This window comes from Muntiacus reevesi, chromosome 2 (assembly GCF_963930625.1).
Source record: "Muntiacus reevesi chromosome 2, mMunRee1.1, whole genome shotgun sequence".
NCBI lineage: Eukaryota > Metazoa > Chordata > Mammalia > Artiodactyla > Cervidae > Muntiacus > Muntiacus reevesi.
In genome coordinates this window covers 27,729,022-27,751,994 of record NC_089250.1, presented here as the reverse complement: position 1 = coordinate 27,751,994, position 22,973 = coordinate 27,729,022, and the positions used below count along the sequence as shown (strand labels likewise).

The 22,973-nt window shown below is 38.3% G+C and overlaps 1 protein-coding gene across 6 annotated transcripts in view; it reads right to left on the bottom strand.

Annotated features, from left to right (window-relative positions):
• The window catches only part of PRPF18 (pre-mRNA processing factor 18), a 94,075-nt gene that overhangs the window by 7,207 nt on the left and 63,895 nt on the right, over positions 1-22,973 (bottom strand). For 4 of the 6 annotated variants that reach the window (XM_065921145.1, XM_065921144.1, XM_065921140.1 and 1 more), the window contains 7 exons: positions 22,639-22,743; positions 20,014-20,127; positions 14,180-14,326; positions 12,666-12,734; positions 11,079-11,219; positions 10,884-10,955; positions 8,191-8,346 (listed from right to left, as the gene is read on the bottom strand). In XM_065921145.1, the coding sequence (XP_065777217.1) occupies positions 8,191-8,346; positions 10,884-10,955; positions 11,079-11,219; positions 12,666-12,734; positions 14,180-14,326; positions 20,014-20,127; positions 22,639-22,659 (720 nt within the window). In that variant the 5' untranslated portion in view covers positions 22,660-22,743. The remainder of the gene's footprint in view (positions 1-8,190; positions 8,347-10,883; positions 10,956-11,078; positions 11,220-12,665; positions 12,735-14,179; positions 14,327-20,013; positions 20,128-22,638; positions 22,744-22,973) is intronic. The other 2 variants (XM_065921142.1, XM_065921143.1) reach the window with 1 other exon arrangement.

Here is a 22,973-nt window from a genome sequence, read left to right as displayed (position 1 = left end):
CATCTGAGTTAAATTCACCCATTCCAGTCCATTTTAGTTCTCTGATTCCTAGAATGTTGACATTCATTCTTGCCATCTCCTGTTTGACCACTTCCAATTTGCCTTGATTCATGCATTGTTAGGATATGTTAGGAATGTTAGGATAGGAACCTAACATTCCAGGTTTCTATGCAATATTGCTCTTTACAGTGTTGGACCTTGCTTCCATCACCAGTCACATCCACAATTGGGTGTTGTTTTTTTTTTTTTGGCTCCATCCCTTCCTTCTTTCTGGAGTTATTTTTCCACTGATCTCTGGTAGCATATTGGGCACCTACAGACCTGGGAGTTCATCTTTCAGTGAACATCTATCAGAGTTCATTTTCAGTGAACAGCCACTCAGATCTGACAGAATGAAGTCTACTGGAGAAAGGAATGGCAAACCACTTCAGTATTCTTGCCTTGAGAACCCCATGTAGAGTATGAAAAGACAAAAAGATAGGACACTCAAAGACTTTCATCTTGGTGGGCTCCAAAATCACTGCAGATGGTGATGCAGCCATGAAATTAAAAGATGCTTGCTCCTTGGACAAAAAGCTATGACAAACCTAGACAGTGTATTAAAAAGCAGAGACATTACTTTATCCTGTACAGTCAAAGCTATGGTTTTTCCAGTAGTCATGGATGGATGTGAGAGTTGGACTATAAAGAAAGCTGAGCACTGAAGAATTGATGCTTTTGAACTGTGGTGTTGGAGAAGACTCTTGAGAGTCCCTTGGACAGCAAGGAGATCAAACCAGTCAATCCTAAAGGAAATCAGTCCTGAATATTCATTGGAAGGACTGATGCTGAAGCTGAAACTCCAATACTTTGGCCACCTAATGCAAAGAACTGCCTCAATGGAAATGACCCTGATGCTGGGAAAGATTGAAGGCGGGAGGAGAAGGCGATGACAGAGAATGAGATGGTTGGATGGCATCAATGACTCACTGGACATGAGTTTGAGAAGCTCTGGGAGTTGGTGATGAACAGGGAAGCCTAGCATGCTGCAGTCCATGGAGTCGCAAAGAGTTGGACATGACTGAGCAACTGAACGGAACTGAATAAACTGCCAATATTCTAATAAAGGAATGAATTAACATGAGATAGTTAAAAATTAACCCTAACTTGGATGGAATACACCTTTAACCCGAAGTGTGATTTTCTAAAAATGTGTACTTAAATAAAAATTTCTACACTTTCAATATTCATAGCCATGCATATACCAAGGCCAATCCTTCAAAAAGTGTCCACAGGAATTCTTTTCACACAAGTGCATATGATTAAAACTGAGTGGATCTAAATTACTCATTCCAGACTTTTCAATTTCTGATCTGGATCAAGCTGCTGGGGACAAAAGCAATCCAATGAAGAGTCCCAATGCAACTGCCAAATGTATTCAATTGCTCAGGCTCTGCAGGACTTAGTGGAAAATTAAAGAAAACTCGGTTTGGGATTAACTTAATCTTCTTCTCGAGTTTATGGTAAGAATAGAGCTGGTCCCATTTTTACCTGTCTGAATGTTTGTTCCATAAATGAACAGAATTACAAATTCAAAGGTTTATCACTTCATAAAAAGTAGTATCAAACGACAAGTGATAATTACATTTTGAAATAGCACTCACCTACTTAATCAGGGTAGGTGTAAATATATGCCGAATGACCAATTTGAGGAAAGATTTTTTACAAGGACTTCACAATGCAAGATGATCTTTTCTTTTTTTTTCTCATGCATGTGGTTGAGAAATATAAGTTAATGTCCCAAGTAGTCTGTTCAGCTGCCCAGCTAAAAAACATCATGGCACCAACACTTAGTGTTCTAAGATAATGTAGGGCTTTCCTGGAGGCCCAGTGATAGAGAATCACCTGCCAATGCAGAAGACACAAGTTCAATCCCTGGTCTGGAAGATCCCACATGCAGTGGAACAACTACTAAGGGCATGCACAACTACTGCGCCTGTGCTCTGGAGCCTGAGAGCCACATTGACAGGCCCACAGGCTACAGCTACCGAAGCCTGCACACCTAGAACCCGCGCTCAGCAACTACAGTGGAGAAGCCACTACAGTGGAGAAGCTTGTGCATCCCAACGAAGAGCAGCCCCCCACTCCCCGCAACTAGAGAAAAACCTGTGCAGCAATGAATACCCAGCACAGTCAAAAATAAAATAAACTTAAAAAAAATTTTTCTTGGAGGTAATATACATGAAAGAGAAATGCCAGCAGTATTTTTCTCTAAAAATCTGTTTTAATATGCCAGGAAGTTATTAAATGGGTAAACTGTTACCAAAGTAACCTGCCTTTAAGAAATGCTTTTTCAGACCCAAGAATGCCAGAAGGTAGGATACGGCCACTTGAACCATAAATGTGTGACATAGAATCTGATGCACAGAGAGTTTTTACCAACAAACAATGATATTGTGTATCCAGCACATGGATCAAGCTGTGATTGCCCCCTGCAGTAACAAATGTTTGTTATACCATTTTCAGCAACACATCAACATGTTATAAATTTACAAATGTTTCACAAAAACAAATCAAGCAAAGTCCAGATGAAATATGCCAAACTCTGAAATGCAGATATAAATATCTGACATAAAATGCTGGAATGATGTTTTCACCAGAGAATTTACAAACTTGAGGTTACTGGACACAACTTGCCAGAGAAGAGTATTAAGGAACATTTTGCCTTTTGGAATAGTGAAGACTTGAAAAAAATTATTTGGAATGAATGTTACTCCTTAATCTTCTAATTCCCAAAGAAACATGTGTTTAAACAGCACACAGGGCAGTTAATCTACATGAATTAGGAAGGGTATCCACAGGAAAAGGAAGGGCACACTCAAGTTGGGTAATATGATGGTAGTAGTTCCAAGTATTTTACAAAGGTCTGGGCAAGACCGGGACCAACAAGAGACAGCACAGCATCCCCCAGTCGGCAATACTCTGAAGCCACAGCCCGCCTGTTTCCAAGGGGGAGAGGGATGAAAGTGGTGACTGAAAGTAGACAGAGATGGCCAGACCTTGAGGGAAGCCAGGAAAATAAACACTCCAAACTTGTTCCTCTCCTGCCTGCAAAATGCCTTCCCATTTCTCTCACAGCCCGCCCCATTCAGAAGTCAGAGGGCAAGGGAGCCTGTCACTGTTGTTCATGAAAGCCAGGTTTCCAGGGCACAAGGGACAGGACCAGGTAAGGAAGGATGGGCTGGATCTGGAGGGCAAATCACCACGTGAGGTCAATTTCAGCTTTTTGTCCTGGTCTTCTTTACCAACAAGTAAAGAACCATCACAACATGAACCTTTTCAAGAGATATCTGGAAATGACTGAATTATCAAGACTAACTAATGAAGAGCTTCCTGTAATCTGTGGAGAAGCTTTACCCAAATCTAGGCCAAAGGTTACCTCTGCATTTGGCAGACCGCCCAAAGTCCTTGAAGTTCCTACCAACAGTCCCATCTCACCCGAGATTTGCAGTTAACTAATACGCTATCCAACTTCTCTTTGATCTGCATGGTGAGAAAACCCTCCCTGTGGTGTGTTTAATTTTTGTGAGAAAGAGAACACTTCAAACAACTTTCACAGTTTAAATTCCACAGAGGTTTGCATAATACCCAAAGATGAAATCATGTTATGGTAAAGAGCCCCTTGAACTGTTTCCAGGCCAAAATACCGGAGTGGGTAGCCCTTCCCTTCTCTAGGAGATCTTCCCAACCAAGGGATCGAACCCAGGTCTCCCAAACTGTAGGCAGATTCTTTACCAGCTGAGCCACCAGGGAAGCCCCAGTAAAGATCTCCTTGAATTATTTTCACCGTATTTCAGAAAACAGCTATTTCTTACCAATATTGCTATACAACAAGTGATTCTTCTATACATTGCAAGATTTCATTTAAGTGATGCCCCAAGACCTGGCAATATTAGCCAGTAACGACACACATCAAAATAATGGTTACTTCTGAAGGGAAGAGGACTTAGGCTCAGAAAAGGAATGAGGGAAACTTCAGTGATGCTGCTAGAAACTTCCTGTTATCCAGACCTTGTTTTACATCTGGATACAAAATCACACATACACGAAGAATCACTGAGCTGTACAATTAAGATCAGTACACTTTACATGCTTCACTACTTACAGAGGTTTACTATATCTTAATGTAGAAAGAAAATACCCTATTAAGTGACTTTCACAGTTGCCTCCTCAGCAAATATCTTAACGATGAAAAGGTTTGGGTTTACATTTACTACCAGGTCAACACACTACGGCCCCCAGGCTGCTCATCCCTTTTATACACGGAATTTCACTGGCACACGGCCACTGGCTGCTTTCACACAGCTGCGGGGTTGGAGAGTTGTAGCAGAAACCTATGAAATGCAAAGCCTAAAGTATTTACTACCTGACCCTTTAAGAAAAAGTGGGTCACTCCCTGACTTCAACTTCAAATCATATATTTAAACAGTTCCTTTGTAGGAATATTTCAAATCTGTTTCACCCGAATACCAAAATAAGAGGAGAGAGATTCAAAACACAGCTTAGTAAATCAGTCAGTTAACTGTAATCAAGAATTTCAGACAATGCTAACATGGGGGTGGCAGCATTTTGCCTTGAGCTGCAATGGGTTTAAGACAGATCAAAAACTAGCACTTAATTTGGCCTCACAAACTGCTCATTTTTCATTTTTGTTATTGCCAATATTTTAAAAATAGGAGCATATGCTTTTTAAAAAACTTAAGGATTCTGGCATCTCACTAAAAAATATAAGAAGATGGAGCGACATTAGAAAAATATTCCTACGAAGTAACAATGAGCTGAGGTGACACCAGTGATGCTAGGGCTAAGATGCAGCTGACACTTCGTGCTGTGCTTGCACTACCACGATTTTAAATTTTTATTTTATATTGGAGTACAATCGAATTAACAACACTGTAAATCAGCTGTCCCCCTTTCTCATCACAGAGCTGACAGGAAAATGAAATACTGCTTCTGTGTCTACATGAAAAGTAGGAAAAGACAAATCAGATCGAGGGTCAGGGACTTCTTACCACTCAGCTCACTCGTTACATGACTATCCTGTGAGTGTCAATTTGCAACCTCAGGTTTAAGCAATGGCCTCTAGGGGAAACAGCAGAGAGGATCCAGAGATATCAACAGACCAGAAAAGGTTAATAGTTAACCAGATTCTTTCAAATATCAAGTGGTAGGGATCACCCCAATATCTTCTAAAGCAGCCCTACTCCTATTTGGGGGCAATTCTGCCTGTTAAAAAAGTTTCTTTGTATTATTTTTGCAACCTCTTACCAGTCTACCATTGTTTCAAGACAAAAAGACTAAAAAAGGAAGAATCTTTTCCTTAAACTAATTAGAAATGCGTCTTTCTTCCCACACCTTGCTGCTGTTGTTTAGTCGCTAAATCATGTCGGACTCTTGGCGATCACAAGGACACAGGCTCCTCTGTGCATGGAATTCTCCAGGAAAGAATACTGCAGTGGATTGCATTTCCTTCTCCAGCAGGTCTTCCCGACTCAGGGATTAAACCAGCATTTCCTGCATTGGCAGGTGGAATCTCTACCATTGAGTCACCAGGGCCTTAACTGTATAGGACAAATTTAACCTCTCTTCCACCGCAAAGTTCTCTCTTTATCGACAGTTACCCAGACCCCCAAGAAGAGTCTCCTTTCTCAAGGACTAGAATAAAAGCCAGACTTTCACCTCTCTTGCCTCTGAGTATTCATTCAACGGGCAAATCTTGATTGAGCACCCACCACAAGCACTATTTCTAGACTCTGAGGACACATCAGCGAGCTATGCTCCTGCCTTGTGGAACGTACACTAAATTAAATTATTATGTCTCTCTAACAATGTAGCATAAGCTCTCATTAGATCTTCCAGTAGCCATACTACAATACTGTTATTGTACTTACAGTCCACCAAATTCCCTAATTCTACCAGATATACACTGCTCAAACTGCTCAAGCAACTGAGTTTCAAATTTCTTTATGTCATCATTATCTTTTAGAATAAGATAAGTATTAATTTTTTAGAGTCAGCCTTTTTCTTCAGTCTGTCAAGAACTTCCAGAGCGCAAATTACTTCTCCATCTGAATGTACACCCTATCCCTTCTGTTTCTTACTGTCTGTAAATCTGCTAAACAAACCTCTTGGCAAAGCCATCAAAGTTGGTCATGAAGACTGATGCACAGGAGAGTGCTGAGGTCACTAAGAGCCCCATGGCGTATCGCCAGCATCCACCCAGACAGACATGGATTCGTTTCTCAGTCCTCACGGTTACTCTCACTCAACAAGCTGAGTCTACCTGGTTATCTTATCATACTTACATCTGTACGCAAGAATATTATTATGTTTAGGTCAAACACCTTCCTAAAGTTCAGATACAGTATGTTCACCAGTATTCCCTACTCACCTTGGGGAAAAAGGAATGGAAGGAGAAAAGTTAAGAAGAAAGAACATTGGGGTTTCCCTGGTGATTCAGAGGTGGCAAATCCGCCTGCCAAAGCAAGAGACACAGGCTCAATCCCTGATCCAGAAGGAGTCCACATGCTGCAGAGCAACTAAGCCCATGCGCCACAACTAGAGCTTGTGCCCTAGAGTCCAAGCTCACAACAAGAGAAGCCACTGCATGAGAAGCCCACGCATCACAACCAGAGAGTAGCCCCTGCACTCCCCAAGCACAGCAAAAACCAGCACAGAAAATAATAATTTTTTTTTTTTTTTACAAAAATGAAGAACAACGGAGGGAGGTCATTGTATAGCTATAATAATAAATACTACTCCAAAATAAACCAGAAATCTTTAAAATACTAGGCATATTTTAAAAAAGAAAAAACAGTTTATAAGATGGTAATCAAACCACTGTTTTAAAAAGGCATGCTGTCTTTAAGACAGGGCTTCCCAAAGGTGGCTCAGCGGAAAAGAATGTGCCTGCTGCTGCAGGAGACTCGGGTTCAATCTCTGGATCAGAAAGATCCCCTGCAGGAGGAAATGACAACCCACTCCAGTATTCCTGCCTGGGAAACTCCATGGACAGGGGAGCCTGGTGGGCTACAGTCCATTGGGTTGCAAAAGAGAGTCAGACAAGACTGAGCGTGTGCTCCACACACACACACACAAAATGAACTTTTATACACACTACAGCTTTGGCCATGGTAGAGCTGAAGACAATCAGTAAATTTAATCACTGGAAACAATGTTCTACTGTTAAAGCCAAACCACTTCTTCCCCCAACTAAAAGCTTTTTGCCTTCAGTACAGTCAATGATGGTTATTTAAAAAATGGAAATGTCTTTGATTTCCACAACTATATCTGAACTCTAAAATTCTACCATTCTCATTAGAGGGTCAAGTTGAAATCATATTTTAAAATGTTAATACATATGAATAAGGCACAAAGCATGACATGCAAAATAACCTTTAGCACTTGGAACTGAAATGAAATAAAATGGTAATGCATGAATATGATAGTGACTGTTGTCCGGCACAAATTCTGAAAACATGTTATGCATTTTAAGTGAATCTTAGACTTTAAATAAACTTTGAGTTTCATCTTCAAGCTTTAGAGTTAACATCCAGCAAAAGTTATTATACAGACACAACCTGGGATTGTTGATAACTTGGCAAAAGCTAGGTTATAACTGAGGTTTTTCCCCCCACTGAAAACAAAAGTTTAACCCAACAGCATTATCATCAGGTTTATGTGAGGCACAATAACTTTATGAAAATAACCTATAAATACTTTAAATCTATTTGTGTAGAGAAGTGTTGTTATAAATTATTTAAAAAATACTACTAGCCAAATTTTGACTATTCATACCTTTTTAGTCTAGATGTTAAACCTACCTTGAAAATAACAAAATTGTGACTTATTGCAAAATACTCTAAATTCATCATTTTTCAGTAAATTCCCAAAGCAAACAGTAATAGCTTTATTTCACTACTAAGGTAATTAAAGCACAACACTTGACTCTGTCTTACATCATCCATGACACTTAAAAGGTTTCTGTTTTACAGTTCAGTGAAGGTGTCTTAAATATAAGCACTACTTATACAAAGTGTGGACTTGCACCCTGTCATGCTATACCCTAGTGCTGTAATTCTCCTCTCAAAACTCAGTTTGAGAAGTGGGAAATGTTAACCTCCAGAGCACTTCGCCCTCCAAACTACTTACCTGAATATATTTCCGCTGTGTCTCATCGTTTAAAACATGTGCAACGTGCTTGGAAAAAATCTTTTCCCTGCCAGTTCTGGCATGGATGCCAACCATAGTGACACCAATGGGCCAAGGGGCATTTCCAATGGCCATCTGAAGATAGGCATCATTAGCCTAAAGAGAAAGTTTAAGTAGAGATCAGAAAGGCAGAAATATTCTGTTCGTCCAAATTTTTCATTTAAAGTATTTCACAGCCCTACATGATGTAATTTTCATCCATTTCTTAGGCATGTTGAAAATATTACTATTCCCACTATTCAAACAAAAGAAATTAAAACAGGGGTGACTGATTGCTTGCCCAGGACCACAAATGTCTGTGGAGAAACAGAAATCAACGCTAACTAACCCAGTGAGTAAAAAGACAAACATTCCTTGCAGCCTTCAGGCATTAAATTTTAATGCAGCACAGCTCTGGAAGTAGTAGATAAGTAACCTGATGCACTGATAGAGACTCCAGTCTGAGTCTCTGTTAGGCCTGGTCTTCTCCATAGGTGGTCACAGGAAAGACAGCAGCTAACTAGTTTTTCACAATCCCACCTGAAGCTACATCCTCTCCCCACACAGCAGTGTGGACCTCTGGAAGTAGTGTGGGTTTTTGGGCTCTGTGTGCTGGGACTATCACATTGGTCCCAAAGCAGATGTGTAAACAGATTAAAAACTGGCCCTCAAATAGCTCAAGGATGAGATCGTTTCACTTTGGCCCCCCCGAAACCTCCCACTTGCCAAGAATCTTAAAAATAAAAGCTACAGTTTCCCTGGTGGCTCAGTGGTAAAGAATCCATCTCCCAATGCAGCAGACACGAGTTCGATCCCTGGTCCAAGAAGAGCCCACGTGCTGTGGAGCAACTAAGCCCGTGCACCATAACTGCTGAGCCTGTGCTCCAGAGCCGGGAGCTGCAGCTACTGAAGCCCACGGGCCCAGAGCCCACGCTCGGCAAGAAGAGAGGCCACCACAGTGACAAGCTTGCCCGCCACAGCTAGAGTAGCCCCCGCTCACTGCAAGGAGACAAAGCCTGTGCCGCAATGAAGACCCAGCACAGCCAATGAATAAATAAAATTATATTTAAAAAATTTTAAGGCTACAAAATGAGAAGACAGAAAGCAATGAAGACAAACGGCTTTTTCTAAACCAAGTGTGGCTGCTCGTGGAGGGAAAGAAGGAAAAATACAAAACAGAAAGCAAGTAAATTCTAGAAGACCCAACGGTGTCAGAGAGGCTTATACAGCCAGGACTCAAAGAGATTTCAATTTTAAAAATCAAACACCTATGAGATTGATATAATGTAGAATTTTAGAAGGGCATATACACATTTTTTATCACTGATACTTGTGCATGAGAAATCACTGGATATTAACTGATAAAATTTCCAATATTTGGTTTCCCCCAATTTTCAAAGAAAACTGTCCAAATATTAAAGTTTTAGTTCTGTCTGTACTTTATATAAAATAAACTTTCACTAGCTTCTCAGATAATATATGAAAATGAAAAAAGTACCAAGGAGAAGCCATGTCTTGCACAGACAAGTGACCTGAATTCTCTCTGCAGTGATGGTGACCTTATCCATCCATCTCAAGGGGATCACCCTTCGTAAGCAACAGGCAACTCACAGAAACTACCCAAAATTAAAGCTGACACTCATAAAACAGACACACTTTCTTTGACTAACAAACTGGCCCTCAGGCAGAGGGAGTAGCTCATCAGGGAGCCCTCCAATCAGCCAGGATCACCGAGCTCAGGACAGACACCGAGAGCACAGCGATAAGCAACGGCTTCCCAGCTTTGCTGGTAGAACCTGTCTACTGCTCCGGAACTGTCACTGAAGGTGCTGCCGAAGTCCTCCCCTCCTCCTCCTCCTCTCTTGGAAGGCACAGCCCAGGGAAGCCTCCCTCCTCAGACCTGGCTGACGGCCCACGAGCACAGGCATACTTCCAAGGCCGCTAGCGGTACAGGGGGCCCTTCCCTTCCTGTTCATCACCACCAACTGAAAGCCTTCCACACACCTTTCTAAACTCTGCCCTCAGAGCACGTGGACACCAGATCTCTCTCCTCAGCCACCTCCTCCCCGAGTCCATTCAGAAGAAGGACACTGCAGCAAGGGGAAAAGTCCTCCCTTACTAGGCTCTGCTATGTTGCAGTCCTGAAAAGGGAGCAAGGAATTCTGGCAGCCTGACCCGGAACATTTTCTCAGAGAAACCAGCATAAAGGTGGTTAAGTTCCATGGAATCACTAGTCCAACAGTTTAGCTATATTATAGATTAAGTAGGCCTTTACAGCTGGCCTGAGAAACTGACCTAATAACATTGCTTCTATGGGAAAATTTGTTCCAAGCCATAATCAACCATCTATAAACTTAGAAATTCAGTCCCATTCATGAAAGGAACACTGCCTCTATCCAATTTGTGCTCTGCAGAATCTTTATACTTTCCTTCAAAATGACTAAAAAATAAAATGTAGTCTAAAAATTTTTTTTATTTATTCACACCTAACAATATTCATTCATATCTAATAATAAATTATAAAATGCAAAGTTTTAAAAAATTTTTTCCACATTTACTCTTAAATCTGCTATTAAAATAACTCCACATGAGATGAACTTATTATGCACAATCTAGATACACTCATAATTTTGATGCACAGCATGGTAATGTACCTTCACATATTCCCTCTGCAACATGAATTTAATAATATCTGTTATGGATTCTTTAATATCAGCAGGAAGGTTCTGGAAAAGGAAAAAGAATAATTATGGAAGCTCAGTATGTAGTTATAGATCACATTTATCCTAACTTTATATATTCTGTTTTTAAAAAACCAGTTAATGAAAGCATTTTTTGAGAAACCTCACCCTTTTCCGTAGCTTTCTGAAAAGGGGTCTGAGATAGGACTCAGTCTGTTTTTGAGTAGCACTGTTCAGTTTACCCTGCACACTGCGCTTCACATAATCCTCTCTGGCATTCAGCTCTTTAGCCCAAACACCAAGAAGAAACTGTGGAAAGAAAGGGTAAATTTAGACTACAATGCCACCCAGTGGTTCATAAGCATGAAAGTTCTTTGATGCACAAAACAGTATACATTCATCCTCAGAGTAAATGTCTTAACTGATTAATATTAGTTGCTGATGTTTTAATGAACTATTTCTGCTTAGTAACTCATAGATGCTTTAAAGCAGTGCTTTTGCAAATCACAAACCTTCCTATTCTACACATATTCCTAGCTCAAGTGTGATCCATTTCCCCCCTAAAAAGAACCCCTGGCTGAAATATGAAAAAGTTCCATTTTCAGGCCAGAAACTCTGTGCCCCAAGTTCCTGGGATGAAATAGGAAGAAGTTTCACAGGTAACTGTTTGATAGAAATAAACTTTTACTTGTATTTCCATTACATCAAATTCAACCTGCTTAGACTTATCAGCCATAATGCCATGTGCTATGATATTTAATCAATTTTCCAAGGATGATGATGCTGTATTTGGACTTTGCACTTTTACAGTAGAGACCACAATTCAATTAAAAATTCCCTCTAAAACACTTGACCAAAAAAGGAAGGAAAAAAGGAACAAAAATACAAGAAACTATGGCCAGCCCCCATCCCACGCTAAAAAACTACCCAGGTGCTCCTTGAATTTAACTACACAAAAAGTGCCCTTTCTGGAGGCAGCTCAACAGTGAAGGCTGAGGAGGCCATATTCCCCTAGAGGTGTTACCTATGCAAGTACTACTGGGAGAGGCCATCACTCAGAGGAAATTCTAGTTTATACTAGATCCCATACCTTAGCTAATTCCATGCAAAATCCTCAGTGGGTTAAGAATCTTGATGACTGATTATGTTGTATTTAAACTGTAAATACAAGTAAAAGCATTTCTTGCATTTAAATCTCTTGGTCTGAATATAAATATTGATAATTCGTGAAGAAATGTTAAAAGGAATCTGGGGTTTGCACATACTCTCCTTAAACCACTGAAGAGAGAAAAGTTGGGAAGAAAGATAGAAGGAGCTACTGATAATTCTGTGAAAGGTTACCCAAGTGTTTGCCTTTTTCACTGCCAATGTCTTGCCACTTTTTCCGTATGTCATCTCTCAGAGAAGCTTCTGGAATCCTCTCCTTATTACACTCTTTCCCAGGATATTTAAAAAAAATTTTAATCCTTAAAACTTCTTGTTCATTCTACTACTCTGATTCTTTTCTGTGTGTTTATAATAATAAGTCAGCTTTACAAGTGTCATGAAGAAAGTAAATATACATTTTCTGTTTAACCTCTATATCCAAACACATACGAACAATATAAACACTATACATGCAGAAATGTTTAATGAGAGTCTGCCTTTCCAGTCTAACTCTTAAACAATTCAGAACCGTAAGACCAAAAAAAAAAAAAGTAAGACCAATTCTTATCTAAAGAAAACATCCTCCATTCCTAGCCAAAAAGCACATACCTTAAGGAATTTGGTAATGATGTCCATGTCTTTATGATCATCACCTTTTCCTAAAGACTCTCCCAGTGCCTGAAAAGAAGGGATGTTTCTGTTCGTTAGTCAAGAGCAACAGCTGGATATATATGCTATTAACATCAGTCCAAACGTGGTCCTTTATTACATGTACAGTCCAATTTTGATTTAAAACCTGACAGAATTTCTAGATAGATTAAAAATATCAATTTGCCATTTAAATTTAGACAGCATGTTATCATTTATGAATCTAAAGATAAAGGGAGTGACTGCTAATAAATGTGAGGTTTCTCTCTAGGGGAATAAAAATGCTCTAAAATTAAGACTGTGATGATGGTTGTACGAACTTGTGAATATATTAAAAACCACTGAATTGGACACATTAAAAGGATAAATTGCATAGTATGTGACTATCTCCAAAGTTGTTTAAAATGCCCAGAACTGGTGTGTTCACCAGTTTTATTTCAGTAAAATTATTACTTCAGTAAAATTCAGGGGGTGGAAGTACAAAGAAAACAACCACCTCACATATGTCCACCTAAGCCTAATTCATGTTAATGTATGGCAGAAATCAAACCAATATTGTAAAGCAATCAATTAAAAATAAATATATATTAAAAGATAAATAAAAAGGGGGAAAATCTCAAAAGAACAAACAATAACCTCAACTACAGTCTCACTCACAGCAGTCAACATGGGTTAAGAGCAAGGAATGAAAGGTAACAGGAAAATGACTTTACAATTATTAAGAAATTTAAGTCATTATTTTTGCTCACACTAGACAGAGAATTCAAAATTATTTCAAGTAATACTACATATATCACTCCACATTCAATACGCTGGCAAAAATAAGAAAGCAAGATATTGCCAAGTGTTGGCAGGGATGTACAGATACACTGCTGATGGTGGAGTAGAGACTGGTACACCCATTCCAAAGAGCAACCTGGCAGTATTCAGACAAGTTAAGAAGCAATCTTGCTTCTGGTCCAGAGGGGTTATGTACAAGACTGACTGTCACAAAACTGTGGTAACAGGAAGAGGGGTGCAATTGTGCTATTATTAAATAATCGTGCTATTATTAAAAGGCACTGAAAGTCACACTGTATAAAATACTATGTAACAATAAAGTTTAGATGACATAGAATATCAAGGATGGAACTTGAAAATAAAAAACAGAATGAAGAATTTCACAATAAAGTATCATTTATGTATACCGAAGCACATGCATACAAAACATTACTGGTTTTACCAGACAATCAATAAATAAAAGGATGCATATCAAACATATCAGAATGAATACTTCTGAAGGCAGGAAGGAGGGGAATGTGTATAGAAAATGAGAAAAAAGGGAGTGAACAAACAACAGGCATGAAATAGGAGAAGGGTCTTTGTGACAACCAAAGACGCCAGGGTGCTGTGAACTGAACAGTCTAATGAGCTCAACCATCGGCCCAGGGAATGAAAGGTGGGGTGGGGGAGTGAGGAAGGTGGTGAGGGATCACCTCTAATTCTTCAATTGTGGTGTTTTCTTCGTGAACTTTCAAATCATTCTGGGTGTCTTCCTCTCCAGGCTCTTGGCCACCCACAAGTTCATTGAGGTACTGCTGATCAATCTTATCCAAAGCTGCTTTCAGATCATTCCTCAATCCCTGAGGAAAGGTAAAAAGTTACACCTGGTATGAAATTTCATTGATGTTTCACTTCTGATTTTTTTCTCTGATAGTGAGTATAATTCATTTTTCTCTCCACAAGGAAACTCAAACAATATTTCAATTTATTATACAGCTATGACTGCTATACAAAGTCAATTCTTATGAACATATTCAAATTTAAAAGAATATACACATAATAGCTAGTCTGACAGTCAGAAAAATAAAAAATATGAATGACAAATCCAATTAATAATCTGCATAAACGCTGTAATTTTCTAATGAGGCCTAGAGAAAGTGACCAGGTGCTCTACCCATTTTCCTGGTTCACTGAAAATGTCTAACAACTCCAACTGCTTTCAACTTCCAAAACATTTGGCAACGTCAACAGTATAAAGCCAGAGTCTCAACCACGTTCTAGACTTCACTACATTTCTAACAAACCAGTAAACTCCACATTTTATTCACTTCTAGTTTGTAATCATTTGATTAAAATGGAAGCCTTAAAGATAGACCCTTATCATATAACACATATAAAAATTAACTCAAAATGGATCAAAGACTTAAATTTAATGGCTAAAACTATAAAACTGTAACTCTTAGAGGTAACTGCAACAGAAAATCTGATTTAAAATAAGCAAAAGACTTGAATAGACATCACACAAAGGCCAGTAAGTAAATGAAAAGATGCTCAACCTCACTAATCATTGGGGAAATGCAAATCAAACCACAGAGATACCACTTCACAACCATCAAGATGGATAGTATCAACAAAAAAACAGAAAATAACAACATGGCTAGCATATGGAGAAACAGACCCATTGTGCACTGCTGGAAATGTAAAACAGTACAGCTGCTATGGAAAATGTTACAGCAATATCTGAAAAAGTTAAACATACCTACATCAAAGCACATTACAGTTAAAATGTCAAAAGTTAAAGACAGTTCCTATAAGAGAATACAGGCGGAGCACTCTGACATAAATCTTAGTAGTATTTTCTTTAATCAGTCTCCTAAGGCAAAAGAAATAAAAGCAAAACCAAACAAATGGGACCTGATTAAACTTAAAAGCTTTTGCAAAGCAAAGAAACCATCAGCAAAATGAAAAAACAACCTACTGAATGGGAGAAAATATTTACAAATGATGTGACCCTCAAGGGATTAATATCCAAAATATACAAACAGCTCATACAACTCAATATCAAAAAACCACCCAATCCAAAAACGGTCAGAAGACACGAAAAGACACTTCTCAGAGAAGACATACATATGGCTAATGGGCACATGAAAAGATGCTCTACATTACTAATTATTCATTTCAGTCGTTCAGTCATGTCCAACTCTTTGCAACCCCATAAACTGCAGCACATCAGGCTTCCCTGTCCATCACCAACTCCCAGAGCTTGCTCAAACTCATGTCCATCAAGTCGGTGATGCCATCCAGCCATCTCATCCTCTGTTGTCCCCTTCTCCCCCTGCCTTCAATGTTTCCCATCATCAGGGTCTTTTCAAATAAGTCAGTTCTTCACATCAAGTGGCCACAGTATTGGAGCTTCAGCATCAGTTCTTCCAATGAATATTCAGGACTGATCTCCTTTAGGATGGACTGGTTGGGTCTCCTTGCAGTCCAGGGGACTCTCAAGAGTCTTCTCCAACACCACAGTTCAAAAGCATCAATTCTTCAGCAGTCAGCTTTCTTTATAGTCCAACTCTCACATCCATACAGGACTACTGGAAAAACCACAGCCATAGCTTTGACTAGACAGACCACTAATTACCAGAGAAATGCAAATCAAAACCACAATGAGGTATCACCTCACACAAGTCAGAACAGCCATCATTAAAAAGCCTACACACAGCAAACGCTGAAGAGGATATAAAGCAAACCCTTGTACACTAGTGGTGGGAATGAAAACTGATATAGCCACTATTGAAAAATAGTATGCTGATTCCTTAAAAAACTAAAAATAGAACCACCATATGACACAGCAATTCCACTCCTGCGTATGCATCCAGAAAAAACAAAAGTATGAAAAGATACATGCACCTCAAAGTTCATAGCAGCACTGGTTACAATAATCAAGACATGGAAGCTGCCCGAGAACCCCACAGACAACTGATAAAGAACATGTATGCATGTCTGTTTCTCTCTCTCTCTCTCTCTCTCTCTCACACACACACACACACACACACACACACAGAGGAATACTACTCAGCCATAATAAAGAATGGGGTTCTGGCACTTGTAACAACATGGATGGATCTGAGACTATTGTGTCTTGTGAAATAAGTTAGACTGAGAAAAACAAATACTGTATGATATCACTTATGTAGAATCTAAAAAATAATAGAAATGAGTGTATATGCAAAACAGAGACAGACTCACAGATACAGAAAACAAATTGTGGTTACCAATGAGAAAAAGAAAGGGGAGAGCGACAAATTAGGGGTACCAGATAAACAAACTACATTTAAAACAGAGAAGCAACAAGGATGCTGTATAGCAAGGAGAATTATACCCACTATTGTGTAACAACCTATAATGGAGTATAATCTGCAAAAGATTCTTAGTCACTACGCTCTCTACCCAAAGTTAACACAGTATAATAAATCAATTACACTCTACTTAAAAAAAAAAAAAAAAGTTACAGAAAGGAAAGAATCTTAAAAGCAGCAGGAGAAAAACAACTTGCTTTGAATAAAGAACCACCCCCCAATAAGACTATCAGGATATTTTTTAGCAGAAACTTTGCAGGCCAGGAGGGAGTGGCACAACATATCTGAAGTGCTAAAAGAAAAAACTTCCAAGAACACGCTACCCAGCAAAGTTATCATTCAGAACTGAAAGAGCAAGAGTTTTCAGACCAGCAAAAGCTAAAAGAATTCCTAACCACTAAACTATCCTTGTAAGAAATGTTAAAGGGACTTCTTTCAGCTGGCAAGAAAACATATGAAAGTATTAAATCTCAATGAGAAAATTAAATGTATGGTACAGGTGGTAAATTAATCACTTATAAAGCTCATATGAAGATTAAAAGACAAAAGTAGTAAAAATAACTATAAGTGCAGTAATTAGTTAAGGGCTACACAATACAAAAAGATGCAAAATGTGGTATCAGGAAAAAATGTGAAGGGAGAGGAGGAAAAGTGTTGAGCTTCAGAATGTGTTCAAACTTAAGTTACTAACTTTTAGACAGTTCCAATTATGAAATAAATAACTGACATGGATATAATGTACAGCATGGTGACTAAAAATACTGCACTGCACATTTCAAAGTTACTCAGAAAGTAGATTTTTAAAGAAGTCTTCATCACAAGAAAACAATTTTTGTAACTACATACAGTGATGAATATTAGACTTACTGTGGTGATCATTTTGCAATATATACAAATATCAAGTCATTATGCTGTACATCTGGAATATGTTATATGTCAGTTATACCGCAACTTTAAAAAGTCCAAATAAATTCTAGTACTGGATAAGATCAGAATACAGCAGGTTGTAGTAAGTTAATATTAAAAGCTAGAAAATTTCTCAAGTAATGAGACATGAGTAGCAGAAAAATTAAACTGAGTAACAAAAACAATAGTGCACATTAGCAATTTAGACTCTTTTGATAAAAGGAAAGTGACTCGGGATATAGAAGAGGAACAAATACTGGTGAAATGAGGCATTACAAAACCACTTAGCTCTTTCCAAGGATTTAGGTTAGGAAACTTTAGATAGGACTGAAAATAAAAACAAACTGCTGTGCACATTAACAATATAAATGAAGAAAATGTTTTAAATTCATTTATGCTTTTAAAAAGAAGTTAAACACAGAATCACCATAGAATTCAGCAATTCCACTTCTAGGAATATATGTAAAAGAAGAGAAAGCAAGGAACTTGAACACATATTTATATACCTGTGTCCATAGCAGCATTATTCACAACAGGCCAAAAGGCAGAAGCAACCTACCTGTCCAACAAGGATGAATGGATTAACAAAATGGTGTCCATACATACAATGACATATTAGCTTTAAAAGAGCAGGAAATGCTGACCTCTGCTACAACAAAGCTGCACCTTTAAGGCAGCAAGCCTAGTACGAAGGCCAGACTAGGGAGCCTTCAGGTGACCTCAGCCGCAACCCTCACCTGACTGTATCACAGGCGAGACCCCAACCAAAACACTACCCAGCTTAACCCAGTCAAACCACAGAACGTGATGGAGAATGATAAACTATCTTAGGATACAAGGTTTCAGGGTGGTTTGTTACCATCACAAATAACTGAGAAAGATTTTATGATAATGAATTGTTTTAAGGTGTAAGTTTTGGGGTGGTTTGTTACACAACTACATATAACTACATCTGTCTCTCTCAGTAACTGAAAGAGAAAGTAAATAAGTAAATAAGACCACAAAAGATCTAAACACCACTGTAACTGACATTTCAAAAGCTCTTTTCAAGAGCCCATGGAATATTCACCAAGATGGATTATAAGCTGAGCCATAAAACAAGATCAGAGTCCTAAAAGTAAAGCTGAAACTATTAAAGTTTCAGAAGAAAATTCAGAAAATACCATCTCTTTAAGATCTTAGGGTAGGCAAAGTTTTCTTAAGCAAAACACCACAAGCAGTAATTATAAAGTGAACTTTGTCAAAATTCAAAAGTCCTACCCATGAAAAGACACCGTTAAGAAAACAGGTAATGCCTAGGAAAAAATAGATACAAAACATGAATTTGTATATCTAACGAAGAATCCAGGTTATACATAAAGAACTCCTATAATCAAAAATAAAAAGACAACCTAACTGAAGCATGAACAAAATACACACTGCATAGAGAAAGATTAGGCTAATAAGTCTACAAAAAGAGGCTCATAATCTTTAGTTGTCAGGGAATTGTGAATAGAACCACATGAGACACTACCACACAAACAAGAGAATGGTTAAAATTTAAAAGACTAACAATAACAAACACTAATGAGACAACACTGGCAATATCTGGCATTTCTTAAAAAGTTGACTATACATTTACTGTTACTATTCAGCAATTCCACTTCCAGAGAGATAAAAATGTATTTAACCTAGGAGAAATAACAAAGCCAAAATAGATTTGTGTAAAAACATTCACAGTAGTTTTATTCATAACAGCCCAAGGCTAAAACATATGGTGATAAATTCTTATTACTGAGTATCATCAGCAATGAAAAGGAACAAGTTACCAACATCCACAACAACATGGATGAATCCACAAAATCTTACACTGAGCAAAAGAAGCCAGACATATCCTCTGTGATTCTACCAAGTGAAATACTAACACAAATAAAGTTCATCGACAGTGACAGGTTTTTTTGGTTTTTTGGTGACGGAATTTTAAACGGTAGTTGCCCAGGAGTGGAGGAGAAAGAATCCAGGTACGGGCCAAGAAAGGGTGCTGGGGAGTTTTCATGTGCATGTGATGAAAATACTCCATATCTTCATAAGGGTAGTTGCCACACACTTGCAAGCATTTTCAAAATGCACTGAACCACATGCTCAAGATGTGTGCCTTTTAAAAGAAAATTTACATTCAGCAGCAGTAATCTGGCACCTTCATTTTTCCTTTTTTCCTTATAATAATGCAATTATTCGAAGTCTGTCAAAGTCTGTAGTATTCTGAGCTATGTGGTACAATGATATTCTAGCTTTGTTCTTTTTACCTTGTTAACTTCCGGTGTGAGGATCTCTATTTTTCTTAAACGTTGAAAAGCATCATAATCTGTTTCTCCAAAGAGTCTGATTGGTTCTCCTCTTTCTCTCAATCTTCTGATAACCTATTTAAAAAAAAAAAGAAAGAAAGAAACAATAGTAATTCCTATTTTAGAAGACTAAACACTTATTTTGAAAATTAGATGTGAAAGTAAGTTCTATTTGTTCTTTCTTTAGTTTTCCACAAACAGATATACTGAATTACTGTCACACCTTAAATAACCCTAATGGTTTAGGCCATTTGGTGAGTGTTACAGAAAGGACCAATCTATGTAGTAGGCAACATAAGGAAACTATTAAGATGGGAAGGAGTGATAACATTCATACAGAGAAAAAAAAGTATGGTATCAGTTGATAAGCCAATGACCTGAGACAGGCAAGGGTCAGCACTGTAATACTAAATTAAAACCCAAAACTAGTCCCTTAGACAAGAAAGAGAGTCACAAATGGGTGGAGGGGGGCACGTGCAGGGCTTTTGGAGGGCTGATAACATTTCTCCTTGACTTTGGTGATGGCTGTATGAGAGTCTGTTTTGTTTTGCAATTATCTACTATATTGCACATTCTACACACACTCTGTATACATGCTGTATTTCATTAAAAGGACTAATAAAAATTATAATTAAGAAAATAAGCTGTAATTAGAAAAAAATTACCAAGAACAATCTGGGAACTGAAATGGTATCACACTTAGAAACCACTGGCAAGGCTTCCACTGGATTAACTGAAACTAAAACTTAAAGGTCGTCTAGTGCTATCTCCAATCAATGCAGAAATGACTCCAAAAACAGCTTCTTGAAGGTCAGTGTCTGACAGGAATCACATCTCTTCATGGAGCAGCCCACCTCATCTTTGGACAGTTATACTATGCTTCTCAAAATAAACAAAAACCTACCTCTTTCAATTATCTCAGCTTTATGAAAAGACAGAATACTCAATGTTTTTTCAAAATTAGAGCTGTGGTCAACAGCTCTGTTTTCAAAAATCTCTAATATTCTTCTCTTCAGGCCAAGTATTCAAAAGTCCTTCATCTGCTTTTCACATGACAGCTTCTGGAGTCAGCCCTCCTTTCCTCTGAAAGTTTCATTTTGCTCAAAGTTCATTGTGTACCTGTGTATACAATCTTAACTCTTTTTTCACATGAGTATCTTAAAATTTTGCTGCTGTTGAAGGAAAATAATAGCTGACATTGACCAGGATATGGACAAAGCCTATAGGCCAGAGTATGAACTGGTGGAATGTGTTTACAGAGCTCTCTGGTAATTTATATCCAAAGTGTTAGACATGTATTAATATATAGGCTTTAGTAGACTCCAGAAATCATGTTTCTAGAAAATTTTCCAAAGGAAACTAATCATAAATTATCACACATGCAATGACATCTGTATAAGGATGTTCATCTCAGTAATAACCTATAAAAGGGAAATGCTGAGGCAATCTGAATGGCAATTAACAAAGAACTGGTTTTAAAAATAATAAAGTAGTAGTTCTAAAATATTATGGGAAATTATGCAGTCATAAAAAATTATATAGATTCTATACTTTGACTTAAAAAGATGTATTAAGAGAAAGTAAAAGGAAATCAACCCTGAATATTCATTGGAAGGACTGATGCTGAAGCTGAAGCTCCAATACTTTGGCCACCTGATGTGAAGAGCCAACTCACTGGAAAAGATGCTGATGCTGGGAAAGATTGAGGACAAAAGGAGAAGAGGGCAGCAGAGGATGAGATGGTTTGATAGCATCACCGACTCAAAAGATATGAATTTGAGCAAACTTGGGAGACAGTGGAGGACAGAGAAGCCTGGAGGGATACAGTCTGTGGGGTTGCAAAGAGCTGGACACAGACTTAGCAACTGAACAACAACAACAACAGTTACCATTTTATAACTTACTTTCTCTTAATACATAAATGATATTATTTTAAATAACTTTGACAAATTATCTAAATATAATTATTCCAAATATATGCATTTAATTATACTTATTTAGAATGTGTTTAGTTTTTAAAGTTTAGAAGGATATAGTCTTTAAAAAATTTAAGACATAAGATATTCTTTAAACTATTTAAGACAACAGTATCAAGAAAAGCAAAAATTTAGAACCTCGTAAAGAAAACTGACGGAGAAGGTCAGTTTTGGCACCCCAAACTGGTCAGTACTGGCACCACACTCCAGTACTCTTGCCTGGAGAATCCCATGGACGGAGGAGCCTGGTGGGCTGCAGTCCATGGGGTCACTAAGAGTCTGACACGACCGAATGACTTCCCTTTCACTTTTCACTTTCATGCATTGGAGAAGGAAATGGCAACCCACTCTAGTGTTCTTGCCTGGAGAATCCCACGGACGGGGGACCTGGTGGGCTTCCCGTCTATGGGGTCGCACAGAGTCAGACACGACTGAAGCGACTTAGCAGCAGCAGCAGCAAATAAAACTGAACTATAATACTATGCTGGTCAGGTAAGTCATTTTATATGGGAAATGATGACATAAAAGTTATTAGAACTAGAGATAAACGCAATCCTGCGGAGATTCTTTTTTTTTTTTTTTAAACAAAGCACTCATATATAAAACTTACCTCTTGTCTAGAAAGAGTCATAGGTAATTTTTCCTCTGCCAGTTCAAGTTCTAATACTGGATTCGATGAAGTTAATGGTTTCTGGTCCTCATCTTTTGGCTGTATCTACATTAATAGCCAAAAGAAATGAAATTCTCCTTTTAAAATACAATATGGTTTATTTTAACATGTACCATTCTATATAATAGGCATCCACTGAAATGAAACATGTTTAACATATTGAAGGTTTTCTAAGTGTTCCTCTGCACAAACAGCTCATAACTGATGTACATGCTTGCAAGAGCATAGGGACACCCAAGGAGAGAGCGTGCACCCTGGAAGCATTCTTGCTACAG